Here is a 13,487-nt window from a genome sequence, read left to right as displayed (position 1 = left end):
CCAAGGCCATTTACTGCAGTGGGAGAGGGAGAGGGAGAGAATGCAGTACCGTCTTTTGGACAGCAGGGGCAGTGTGGAGCTCTTCTAAACATGAGAATATATGGAGGTCGATGAGGCTAAATGCTATAAAATGATAAGTACATTTGATTCCAAATATTTATGAGTAATTGGACTACTACTGTCTTTGTTATTTGGCCCAATATTTATAATGAAGACCTAATTATAAGCTCATGTGAAATTTATGGCTGTAAAATTATGGCAATTTTCAGAAGTCACCAGTCACCAGCACTGACTAGTGGCAACCTAAATGGTCCAGATTTCATTCATCTAATTTTTGGGCCGGTTTTAGCACGGTTTTTGGCTTCAGATATCTTTGTCGTGTTTCAACTCGACTGATTTTCAGGACCAAATGAAGGACCTCAGCACTGCCAGAGAAAGGAAAGATGAAAATTGCTTTATGAAGGGACTGCCACATCATTGGCACTGCAACTGTAAACGTATCATTCCATGCCATTACCTTTGCCATCCCATGAAAAATGTCTATCAGCCACTGATTAATACTACTACTACTACTACTACTACTACTAATAATAATAATAATAATAATAATGAGGCTGTCATTGTTATTATCAAGTCCAGAAGTCTTCTTTACCACCAGGTTATGACTACTTCAGTCATACAAGGAAAAAATAACACACAATTAATTTGAAAAAAGTTAGATATATGAGAATTTCTTTTTTTTTTTCTGCATTTGTAAAGATAAAGGAAAGCTGCAGTTCAGAGAACCAAGACTCAGACTCAGAAAATATATGTTGGAGCTTTCACACCAGTTAATTTGCCCCTCCCTTTTACACATCCCTCAAAATCAATCAATCAGTCAGTGAAGTACTGTGACAGTATCCATCTGCTCCATGTCTCTGTCAGCTACAGCTCTAATAAACTGGTTAATGACTCCATTTGTGGCTATTTCTTTAATCTCTGACATGAAATCAGACCCCAAAACCTGATAAACTAAAACCGATATTACCATGTTCCACTCATTATGAAACTTGACCACAATAAAGACACCAAAAACTAAAATATCTGATTTTATTTATCCCTATCTCAAGTTTTTTTTTCCACCTGCAGGAATATAGCATTGTTTCGTATTTCTCTCCAGGTTTTCTGATTTTTTTTTTTTTTTTCCCTGATGGAAAGAAAATCTGCATAACAAGTTATAGTAAGAGCTTTAAACTTCCAAGAGTGGGCTATTAAAAATGAACACGAGGTCACAAGACAGCCACACATACACACATACTATATTAACTTAAATGCTGCCTTCATGTTTACTGTTTTACCATGTTCACCCCATTTGAAGGCAGCAGTTGTATAGTACAGTATATGTTGCCTTACTAGCCAATAAGAGCCACATAATTTTAGCTATAATGTACAGCAAATGTGTAAACAACAAGTCAGTAATGGTCAGCTGCTATTTACTTATTATTTATTTATATTTATACTATTAATTAGACGCATCGGTGATGAAATAATCATTCCCACAAAACAAACATATAGGAATTAATTGTCAGTCACTGCTGAAGGGTTGAAAAGGTTGAGTCTGTGCTTTCAGATGGACATGAGGAGGGCCTCCATTATGGCCACCAGAGGGCGCCTTGTGCCACCTGAATGCCCTTTAATTTCTGTGATTATTGGGAGAAACATCTGAGGTACATCTGAGGTCATTTTCCCATTCTCCATCACTTCCCCATTCATTCACTGCTGCGCCTCATGTTTCTGAGTCAGTGTTGACGCATCAGCCGAGTCAGGCGAGACGCAGCGGAGCGGCATGGCTTCCAGGTGAGTGTCCAGGTGTATTTTTTTTTTTTTGCGTGGGACGACTTCCACTTTGACACACTGAATTCGGGAGTGGCCCCGTGTTGTCATTTCTCTCTTCTGTAGGAAATATTTTGCAACACAGATTTCAGGCAGAGATAGAGTTTCCAACTCATGCCTGTAACAAGTTAGAACAAGAACACACACTAATACTGCTGATCTTGCCTGTGTGTGTGTGTGTGTGTGTGTGACTTCACTCCCAACCGGCTTCAACACGAGTCTGCGGGTGCGCGTGTCCGTCCGAGCGTGCACGCGCGCGTCTTGACATTTGTGTTTGCTCCACCTCCGTCGCCTTGAATTGAATTGCAGCCCCATCGCAGCGGCGGCAGCAGAGAGTGAGACTGTCTGAGCAGAGGAAGCAGCGGGGAGGCGGCGTGGGCTCACAGAGGACAAGAATCTGGTGTAAGATTTTATTTCACGATGGCAGAGAACAAGATGGGACCCAACATCCAGGCTGGAGCTGGATTCCTCGCCAAACGGGTCCAAAAGTCTTTGAATCGAGCGCAGGAGAAGGTGAGCACAAATAAACCTTGTTTGTTTGTTTGTTTGTTAAACTGTGTTGTGCGCCTACTTGTATAAACTGCGCCTCACACACTGGAGGGAAGCAGGAGTGGGACTTTCCGTCAGTTTATATCAGATTTAATGAAAGATTCTAATATTTCTACAATATTGTTTACACAGCCAGCATCCCCCAGTCTTAGTATACACTGTTACCAATAGAGATACATAATGTGCATTCTGGGGACATTAATACCAGCACAAATCATCACAGAAAGTTACTCAGACTGGCTTGTGTGAGGAGATGTACCCCAGTGGTGCCCAAACTAGGGTCCCAGGGACCACCAGGGGTCTTTGAAAGGCTTACAGGAGGTCCCCAGCTGTGTAAAGATTAGTTTAATTTCACTCACTAAAAATTTGCACAGTGACAGAATGTATGAAAATGTCTTTTTTGGACTCCCTACATACAGTATAGACTGTTGTATAGATCTGTACCAAGGCATGTTAACTAACTGAGTAAATGTAAATGATAACAGAAACTTATTTAGAGTTGTTTTATGATGCTAGTTCAGATAGTTCAATGTTCAGAGCTTAAAGAAACCAAAACCAGTAATGAGCTCAGCAGTTCAAGGCCATCAGTCTGAGTGTTGTGATCCGGCTGCGTGAGAGCGATTGCCCCTTTGTCTTGTAGATTAAAATGTTGGTCGAAAAGCAATACGATGGAGTTTCCCTGTGGGAGTACCTTAATGTTGTTCAGTACTGCACAGCTGTGTGTGGACACAAAAGCTGCCACTTCCTGACTGTGCACTTCCTCTCGCTTGCTGAGCGTTCTCAGTCAGAAGTTTGTGGTTTACTTGTTTCATTTCACCGCTCAGACTCAGAGCAGCAGACACACAGTGTGGCTGGAGTTTGCATGAACCCACAAGTTGCCAGGCTAAGTGGCATTTTGGGGGGGGTGCAGCAGTTTTTTAATCACAAAAAAAAAATGGGAGGGATAGGCTTGATAGTGAGACCCTTTGTGACGGATTTAAAGTTTGACGTCAATGTCTCATTCAGTCTTCCACACAGTTGGAGGCAGTGGACTGTGAAGGGTACTGTAATGGCCAACCACGTGCCAAACCTAAGATGGGAAAGTTAACGATGCATCTGTCCGTAATCATTGATGCAGGCCCAGAAACCCAGAGTACAGAAATATAACGCAGACACCAGACACCTGATGGGTTTGTCCCTTGATGTAAATCTGCCTTCATGTCTCAGGTCCTGCAGAAACTGGGGAAAACCATGGAGACCAAGGACGAGCAGTTCGAGCAATGCTCCCTGAACCTCAACAAGCAACAGGTACGGCTGCACATGAAGAGCTCTCTCTCCACATGCTGTTTTTGTGCTGTGAACCACTGCCAGGCTCATACGTCAACTATGGCCACTTGCCAATGCATTCAGAGTACAGTGTGTTATCACTTTTCCTTTTGGCTCCATTAGCAATATGATTATGAAGGATTTCTTTTTTTTATTAGGGTTACATCTCACCGAGAGTGAAATCTAGGTCGCCTGAGTTGTCGGTCTTTGCTGCATTTTGCAAACTTAAAAACGAATACATTTACTTTTTACATATTGCTCTGTCTCTTGTTATCTCACTAAGTTGCATCTGCAAAAATGGCCGTTTTATTTTTGCTGTCCTTGTGTTAAAAGGCCAAACCCACAAGTTCAGATAATCTGCATGGCTGTGAGAACAGGGCGCTGCTCCCTCTCCTCCTCTTATCCTCTGTGCATAAATAAACAATCTTTGGTGTGTCTCCGCTACATATTTTGCAGGCGGGCATCAACCTTGGGAAGAAAACACTAGAAACGTCAATCCAATTTGTCAGAGCTGTTCACGTCCTTAAGACTTTACTGACTTCACAGAGTGTTTTTCTGCCAGAGGTTTCAAGTTGCCAGTTTCTCATTCAGAGTTTCATGCATCAACCGTAAGCAACCGTGAGCAACGACAGGAAGGAACTCCACCCGCTGATGAGACCACTCTCACTCAGCAGCCCTGCTGCCACCACAGAAAATGTTGTGATTGTTATTTACCAAGTATTCTCAACAATGCAGTGTGGTCAGCTGATTCACTTGTCTTTTGTTATCAGATATTTTCAGCTTCATCTTGGAATTACACTGCAAGCAAAACCGATTTACACCCCCGAGCAGCAGACTGATTTCAAATGTGCAGAAGCGGCACCGTTTTGTCAAGGAAATGATGAAACTGAACTGACTCAGATCAGCCACACAGATACTGCCACTTGGTCTGACTCAGGAGAGGCTCATTGAGATCGACTTAACTCATTTTCTGCATTCCCTTTTCTCTTTCTGTGCAGACGGATGGCGGCAGGTTATTCAAAGATGTCAAAGCCTACTATGCAGCAGTGAAAGGTTGGTTGTGAAGAATATTTTTCCCACTACAGATTACAAGCTGCAGTCAAGATGCACATATGCAAAAGGCTGGATTAGCTGAACAAAGTAAAAGATATTGCAGGTGGCTTAAAGGGGCGTCAAAAAGGTGACAATCGGTGTTGGTGACCGTTATGCAGGCGGCCTGTGATTGAAGCGAGCAATAAAGTCACATTAAAGAGGAATAAGTCACTGAATTTATCCTAATAGCTCACAGCTCCGCCCTGAAATTTCAGTTGATTTTTATCCAAAATGAAAACAGGGCAGAAAGAGATTTTCGAAAGCCAGAAGTCTCAAATCTGTTGCTGAAACACAGGAGTGGTTCAACAACCCCGGCAACCTCACTCACATTTATCATTGTCATTTTTCTCCAATGCGTTTAACTGAGTAAAATTAAACTAGTTGATGAAAAATGCAGCTGTAGTTATGCAGCTGGGAAGAAAATAAACTTTGATCGATGTCTGGTCGCTAAATAAATCCTGTGTTCTGTGTTAAAGACTGAATATGAGACATGGTTGCGCTGCGGTAGATGCTTTAAACAGCACCTAGTTGGATTTATCTTGTCATGTTGACATTTCTCACTGAATAATCTTTGGCTCCCATATGTCCTTCTCCTTTGTGCAACACGACACTTGTCTTGTTTTGTGAGTCTTTGTGCTCTTCGCTGCAACGTGCTGCCACATGTTGCAGTTTGAAGCTCTTATCAGTCTCATGGTAGACAGGCCAAGCTGACGGAGTGGCCGGTGAGGCTGCCCTTGGTAGAGTTATCCAAATGATTTGTTTTGAAGCTGTGATGTAATTGCGGTGCCCAGGAAGGGAGGAGATGTGGAGTGAATAAACACAAACCGAGGCGATTAACTGGGGATATTTGCTCCCCAGCTGGTTTGGAGCAAAGTGTGCAGATGTTAGTTTTTCCTTCGCTGATAAACTTTGTAAATGTAGTGCCAAACAAACGTGCCAGCCGCAGCTCGGATTATCCACATTAGGTGTTTGGTGGGTGTTAACTCAAGACCCCTGTTGCATATCACTTAGAAAGTGACTGTTTGCTGCTGACTCGATTTTTTTGAAAGCTCAGTTTTTGCCAAGAAGAAGTGAACAGGGAAGTGAATTTGACCTATTCTTAGTCCTTGTGCTGCCTTTTGCAATCGTGTCTGTGTTGCCTTTGCTGGAAGAGAACAAACCGAACAAAGTCGGTAATGAAAAGAGCAGACACAGCAGTGAAAGTTTGATTCATCTGCAAAAAAAACAAAAAAACAAAAATTGTTGCAGTGTTGTCAGCCGCTGCTGCTACTGTGAGCCGCTATCAGGAAACCAGTGTTGTTTTGACCTTTTTCAGCGTAGGTGTGGCCCTCAGTGCCACAAAACCCTAAAACAATATCATCACAATGCGCTGCTGGTGCTGACGCCAGATGACAAATGTTGATCCTGGTTAAGATTACAGAGCAATAATTACATGTTGGGTATTTCTTTTTTTTTTTCATTTTCCTGTTCCTTTCCGCAGCAATGCACGAGTCGTCCAAGCGGCTGTCCCAGACGTTGAGAGACGTCTACGAATCGGACTGGAATGGAGTGGACGACCTGTCTGTCATTATAGAGGTATGGCATAGCTTTCGTTCTGCCAGATGGCCTTTCATTGTTGCGTGTGAATTTACACCGACGGGCTGTTCCACAAAGCCGGATTACCCGTGAAGACAGATTTCTGGTTTATTTTTAAGGAAATTTGGATGCATTTGAAAAGTCAGAGCAGGATGCGCTGGAAAATGTCACTAACCAAAAAAGATTACACTCCATTTAAGATTTGTTGTCCACCTTTGACTCGCTGATGTCGGGGTGGCGGGGTGTAAAGGTCTGTGTTTGGCCCTTAAGTGGGATTATACACTGTAAAAAAAAAAAAAAAAAAAAAAAGTTCATGGAAATTACAGTAAAAAATCTGTCAAATAGCAACAGTAAAAGACCATAAAATCCAAAATAGTATATCACCACAGTGGACACATTCAATTGCCTTAAACCAAGAAACAGTACATTACTTTAGTTTTTACTGTCATAACATGTAGAAAACACACAATTTTACTGTGGAAATTAACATTTTGGGTAAAAATTGATGGGCTAATGCCAGAATTTCAAAAGTATGTAATTACACTAAAGTTAACGGTGTTATTCTGTTTAAATGACTGATTTCACTCATATGTACAGTCAACATTTACAGTTGAACGCCTTTCACCATTTGGCAAAAACATACCTTTAACCGTAAATATACACCGTAATATACTGTAAGCAGGTTTATATTGCAGCTGTTATTTTTAAAGAAAGTTACTGCAAACAGGTTTACAATATATATTTTTTTGTTGTAGTAATTTACCGCAGAAGAACAACAGGTTTTCACTGTGAAATTTACGGCGTTTACATTTCCAAAGTATTTTTTACAGTGAAGTCCTGGCAACCACAGCTTTAGATTTACAGTGTAATAATTTCCTGACTGTTTTATGTTGCTGACAATATTGAGAATATAGAATTTCATGACAACTGGATATCTTTTTGTCGTTAAAACAAATTTCAAATCTGTTGTAGTGAGAATGGTGCACATTTGACCAGCCAGCAGAGTCGGTCAAAGTATGACGGCTGTGCGGCCATCTGGGCAAATTTGGTCCCATAATTCCTGGTGGCTGGCCGGCCTCGCCACTGCACAGCAGAGCAAGTGTCGTTTTGGAGATTACATTTGATTTGCAGAGAGAGGATTTGAATATTAATATACTATTCTTACCATGATTTGACACCGCTGAGAAAGTATAACATTTTATTAAAACAAAAATGGCCATATAAGTGTGAGGGGCATCGTAATATTAATACTGACTGGGTGCTTTCTTTATTGTTTTTTTTTTTTTTTTTTTTGGCCATTGGAAAGTGGAAGTGGAAATTATCTGGCTAGACCAATAACCTGATTTGGCATTTGGAGATTGAACGTGGTTTCATTTCATAGTGCACTCCAGTATATAAATATATTAAAGTTGCGAACATGCAATTATACCCAGGCTAAGTGAAGCCTGGTTATATTAGCTGGACGTTGACTTTGTGGAGCTGTTTAATCCCAGATTGACTGGTTCAGGTTTCAAAGGTTTCAAAGTTGTCGGGTTAAAATACAAGTTGCCGTTGCTTTGAGGTGACACCAGCTCCCACGCTTTGTCTCGCAGAGTGAGGATTTACTGTGGAACGACTACGAGGAGAAAGTGAGCGACCAGCTCGTCCGCACCATGGAGAACTACACGAGCCAGTTCCCTGAGGTCAAGGTAACCCGAAGCCTCTCTGGTTAACGTAGATCCAGTGAAGCTCAACACAGATGCCAGAGACGGCTCCTCGTCTTGACTGATTTTCTCTGCGTTCCCCTGTCTCTCAGGAAAGAGTTAACAAACGAGGTCGCAAACTCGTGGACTACGATTCAGCGCGGCACCACCTGGAGGCGCTGCAGAACACCAAGAAAAAGGATGACGCCAAAATAGCCAAGGTAGTGTGTGCATTACTGAAAAAAAACAGCACTGAGGTGGAGAACAGTTCCAGTTTTAATGTTTTTTTTTTTTTTCCTTTTTGTGGTCAAATTGTCTTCCAACGGATGTTTTCTAGGCAGAGGAAGAGTTCAACAAAGCCCAGAGCGTCTTTGAGGAAATCAACAACGAGCTGAGGGAGGAACTACCCCTTCTCTATCAGAGGTAATGTTGACTGACAGCAGGAACAATATCCTGTCAAATATTTGTTTTTCCAGATGTAGTTTTGCTCACCTGGTAGATCATGTACCAGAGTCCTTACCGCAGCAGCCGGGGTTTGATTCAGGCCCGGGACATTTGTAGCATGTCACCCCGTCTCTCTCTCCTCTGCCCTCCCTGCTGTCTTTCTCCACTTTAAATGCAAATAAAGCAAAAAAAAAAAAAAAATCTTAAAAAAGCATTATGACATTGAGATGAAGCTTCCACACAGGCATCTTTGTAAATACTCTTAGGTTAGAACCTGATTTGCACGTGTGCATAGTTAAATGTTCACATTATTGGGTACAGTTACAGATTGGAAGCATATGTACTGGAGAAAAAAAGCTTTTTGCATCAACAACAGCAACTTTCATATGGACAGAACATAAAGAAAAAAATGTCCAGGATCTAGTTTTTCTCAACTCTGCAATAAGATTTTAATATTTGGACTAAATTCAATCTGAAAATTGGGCATCTGAGAGTTTTTCTGTTGTTATCCAATTCCACACACCCTTGGCCGTGCACTCACACATTTGAAATGTCAGATTCAGTTTCTCAAGCATGTTGGAGTCCACATCGCTTGCCTTTTGGCAGGAAAGTCACTGTGCTAAACGAGTGGAAACCACACCAAAGGGTGTGTTTCCACAACTGGCCTCGATATAACAGCTCAGTGATGTGTTTGTGGCCTCAGCGAGTTGCAACATTATTCAGCAGATGGCAAGGCCGAGCTCTGTTTCACTGCAAGTTCCAGTTCTCTAATCTTGATCAGTAATCTGGAAACTCTCTGTTTTTCTGCAGTCGAATAGGTTGCTACGTGACGGTGTTTCAAAACATATCGAACCTGAGGGACGTCTTCTACAAAGAGATGAGCGTGGTGAGTTATGACAGTCATCCTCTTGCTTGTTGTGACGTAATTCGTGGTACAAAACTAATACATGACAGCTGGTCAGACTCCTGATACAGTCGTGCGTTGCGCCATCATGTGGTGAGTCGCTCATGAATCCCCTGGTGTTGCAGCTGAACCATGAGCTGTACAACGTGATGAAGAAACTGGAGACTCAGCACTCGGGGAAAGCCTTCATCATCAAGGGTCTCAGTAGGTAAGCTGCTGCCTTTCACATATTTTCTGATGTGAGGTCACACAGGAAATGTCTCAGTCAAAGTGATAGCAGCTGACTAACCTTCAGCACTTCAACAACATGCACTTAGTGTTGCCATTTAATATGCAAGGGCAGATTAACTCCATTAAATTAGTTTGCATTACACTGGAAAAGGTAAATAGATGTCAGGTTAGTAACTAATAGAGAATCTTTTATTTTGACAAAGCAGCCCACCTTGACTTCACAAATCTCTTGGAGAAATCCCGGGTGTCTGTAAAATCCGACTGATGCTGGATTTTTGGGGCTGATAGGGCTGGGTTATAAATCAGTGAATTTGGATTTATGTTTTAAATCTGCACAAAAAAGCCGTATTATGAAATTGAGATTCTGGCTGCATCTCTTATAACGTTATAAAAGCAGCTGAGCGCTCTGTCAAACTCTGTCACATGATCACGCCCACTAAGATTCCCATAAGTCGGTCGTGTAGTGAGTGAAAATCTAGAGCAACATCGTAAATTGTGTAAAGTTTGGAAAAAAATTGAGATTTTATTTATTGACCATTTTCTCCCAGCTCTTGATGCAGTATTTGGGAGTACAGAAAACTTCTGATTACAATGCATTGGCTGATATGTTTTTGCCCATAAGAACACACATTTGCAGCAAGGAATCATAAAATTTGGAAATCAAATAGCTGTAATGAAGATATGTACTGGAGGCTTGATGTTTTAGAGTTGAACACTTAACACAGTCCGTACCACCATCTTTTTAAATCATCTCAAGTGCTTTTTACTGCATATTGGCCAGTTTTTACGACAATGCCAATATTTGTGACCAGCCAAAATTGGCAAATAATTTCATTCAGGCTCTAATAGGTAGTGTATACACTTTGCTAGCACAGCCTTATAACTGTACTTTACTGAAGGTTAGTTCTTCAATTAACCTTTCAATGTGGTAGCAACAGTAGATAGGAACGTTTTTTGCGTGTCTTGCTTTGTGTCTTGTGTTTCTTGCTTTTCAGAAGCAGATGTGATGGAAAGTTTCCAAAATATATATATTATATTTTATAAAGTGAGGCTGATCATGATGCTATCTGGCCAGGGACTGCAAATGAAGCTGGCTGATTTTTGGACTATTCTGTTCAGTTTCCATAATAGCAGACACAAGTACAGTTTCTGCTCATCTTCTTTTCACAGCACCACGTCCAAGTCCAAGAAGAGGAAGTCGCTGGTTATCTCCAACCCCATCCCCTGCAACACGGCCTTCCCGGCCGACCACGTCTCCATCCACTCCTCCACCGAGAACGGGAAAGACGCTGCGCCCACCTCCCCTGGCCAGCGACCTCAGAGCATCTCTGAGGAAAGCAGCCTGCCGGAAGAGAGCTCCAGCAGCGGCGCCAGCGTCCCGTCCAAAGACGTCACCGTATCGGACTCGGATGACGTCGCCTCCAGCGGCGCCGGCACGCCCAAGAGGCAGTCGATGTGTGACAGCGAGAACAGCGACAGGAGCGCAGGAAGTCAAAGTCTGGAGGAGGTGGAGCCAGAACTCGCCACAAACCAGTCAGATGACTCGGGCGTGGGAGTCCCAAAGTCGGAGGAGGCTGCGAGTCAGGAAGCGTCCGGGCCGTCGGATTCGGCGGACAGCGATGCCCCGCAGAGTCCCGAGCAGGAGAAGGTTGATGATCCCGTGTCGCAGGAGGAGGAGGTGAAGCCCAAACCGCCACCGGTCCCGGCTCCTCGCGGCTCCTTCCGCACGGCAGACAAACCGGCATCCTACGCTGCCCAGGACAAGACGGAGGAGCCGTCAGAGGACCAGGAGACAAACGGGTCAGGACATGAGTCCGAGTCCCAGAATCCACCTGACTCCCTTTCCCAGGTGAAGTAGCACCACATGCCCAACAGGTCAAATAACATTAACCAGCGTTAGAGTTAGATCACATGACCAGGTGGACTCATAATCCAATATATTGTGTGCCACTGTTAAGCATCTTTAAATATGAGTCATTTTTGTGCCAAACTTTACCTAATACAGGTTTTAGTCTTTATTTATAGTATTGGATTTTTTTTAAAAATAATGCTAATACAGACTAATGTCAATTGCCCCCCCATGTTTCCAAAATATATATATATATATATATATATAAAAAATGTGAATGATGGCTTTTATTGAAATTTGATAAATAAATCTAATCCTAGTACCTTAATTTGAAACTTGGACCTAAACAAGACAAATATTTTTTTTTCCATAATGTCTGGCCTGTTAGTAAAAAAGCATCCAAAAATATGAATATTATGAGAGTTTTATCTGTTTTTGGTGTCACTTTTCTTATTTTTAGGCCCACTATTATGAACAAGGTGCTTATATAACTTTAAGAGTAATCAAAGTTAGTTCAAATCCCTATGCCTCCTGTTAGGTAATATTTTTTGTGACTTGTGCTTTACACCAGGAGGAGGCGCTAGAGAGCCATGCAGCATCAGAGGACGGCCCGCCGGAGGCTGAATAGGGAGACGACGTCGTCCCGGTGCTGGCCGACGCTCAGGAGGTTTGCGCTCTTTTTCTTGTCGCTTCAGGGTGAAAGTCAGGGGAAAAGGTTCTGCACCAGGGCGTGTGCTTTTTTTTTTCACATGCTGATACTTAGAAGAGACTTTTTTTTTTTTATCTCAACCTCTGTGGTTTTTACACATAATGTTTTTGCACAGGAAGTACAGAGCTGAACCACAGTGAAAAGGAAAAAAACACTTTCACTATAAAAAAGCTCCTGGCATTTCACAGCAATGTGTGTATTCAGGTCCGTTTCTCTGTGTTTTTCTTATTTCTGTGATAAGCAGGGATAATCACAGATAAGTTGACGTCACATTGGGATATTTCCAGTTTTACAGCAGAAAATGTTTCATTAACAAAAAGCATCAGCTGTTTCGGTGTCAGTCTAGAGCTGCCATTTTTCACCGATGTTCAACGATCATACAAGGAGAAATCTGTTATAAAAGAGGACAGGAGAAGCAAATAGACCAGAATTCAATGCAGCAGCAAGATGTGATATATTTTGAGTGGCGGTGGATTGTTGGAAATGTTGGAAATCAGTAACTGGAGTGGACAGGCAAGACAGGTTGAGGGAAAGCGGTTACACCGGAAAAAAAAAAAAAAAAAGGAAATCACCGAACTTTGGAAAGCGTTCAACATCCCAGAGCAGTGATGTATGACAGTAGGATCAGATCAGAGGGAGGTTTTATTATTTTTTTCTTTTCATTTTTTATTGTCTGACATTGGGTGACTCTGCTCTTTGCTGTGTTTTCGCTCTCGCAGCAGGAGGTGCTCGGCGAAGGGGATCAGGGAGGAGAGCTGGAACCAGCACAGGGATCTCCAAAATCACTCTGGGATCTTTTCAGAAAAGCTCATCCAGCCTGTTCAGGGGAGAATGAGGCAACACTTCTCCTCCTTTACCTTGATAGATTTCCTTTCCTGTCAAGCTGTTGGTGACTCACACACACTCACACACACACACATACACACACAGATACACATGGACACAGGGAGTGAACACACATGTTTGGGGCGCAGAAGCTGCACAAACAGATGAGCACTGATCCCTGGAGGTTCCTCACATGCGATGATGTTGAAACTTGTTGGACAGCCGTGATTGTGTGTTAGAACATTTTGTGAAACTCATCTAATTGTTAACAAATGTTTGGTTTTATGTGATTTACAGTATTTTTTTTTTGCTCTTCCTATGAAACACTGTGAAACAAAATATACATTTTTATATTGTGATGTGTTTTTTTTGTAAAGATTCCTAATAAAGCTCTAAGTAAAAGAGGAAGCGGGTTTTTGTGTTGAAATAAGGAGTTTGTATTTCTGGCAT

The 13,487-nt window shown here is 42.2% G+C and overlaps 1 protein-coding gene across 2 annotated transcripts; it reads left to right on the top strand.

Annotated features, from left to right (window-relative positions):
- The first annotated feature begins 2,176 nt into the window (after window positions 1–2,176).
- On the top strand, window positions 2,177–13,439 carry LOC115359880 (bridging integrator 2-like). Of its 2 annotated transcripts, none has more exons than XM_030052561.1 (12): window positions 2,177–2,385; window positions 3,628–3,708; window positions 4,725–4,779; window positions 6,299–6,393; window positions 7,986–8,081; window positions 8,189–8,296; window positions 8,413–8,498; window positions 9,330–9,405; window positions 9,549–9,631; window positions 10,825–11,503; window positions 12,075–12,170; window positions 12,935–13,439. In XM_030052561.1, exons 1-11 carry the CDS (start codon window positions 2,293–2,295, stop codon window positions 12,129–12,131), a joined length of 1,509 nt encoding a protein of 502 aa, XP_029908421.1. In that variant the 5' UTR covers window positions 2,177–2,292; the 3' UTR covers window positions 12,132–12,170; window positions 12,935–13,439. The 2 variants fall into 2 exon arrangements, with proteins under 2 accessions (XP_029908421.1, XP_029908420.1); XM_030052560.1 differs by having other exon boundaries at window positions 2,178–2,385; window positions 12,932–13,439.
- The last annotated feature ends 48 nt before the right edge of the window (window positions 13,440–13,487 follow it).

The sequence above is a fragment of the Myripristis murdjan genome, chromosome 5 (genome assembly GCF_902150065.1).
Source record: "Myripristis murdjan chromosome 5, fMyrMur1.1, whole genome shotgun sequence".
In the NCBI taxonomy this organism is placed as follows: domain Eukaryota; kingdom Metazoa; phylum Chordata; class Actinopteri; order Holocentriformes; family Holocentridae; genus Myripristis; species Myripristis murdjan.
Note: the sequence above shows the minus strand (reverse complement) of the source record. Positions and strands in the feature narration are given on the sequence as shown.

What these genes read in the sequence shown, in the direction of transcription:
- LOC115359880 (XM_030052561.1), top strand. Translation starts at nt 2,293, where the DNA reads ATGGCAGAGAACAAGATGGGACCCAACATCCAGGCTGGAGCTGGATTC. An exon ending in ATGACGCCAAAATAGCCAAG is followed by an intron (nt 8,297 to 8,412) that starts GTAGTGTGTGCA and finishes GATGTTTTCTAG; the next exon opens with GCAGAGGAAGAGTTCAACAA. An exon ending in CTACCCCTTCTCTATCAGAG is followed by an intron (nt 8,499 to 9,329) that starts GTAATGTTGACT and finishes GTTTTTCTGCAG; the next exon opens with TCGAATAGGTTGCTACGTGA.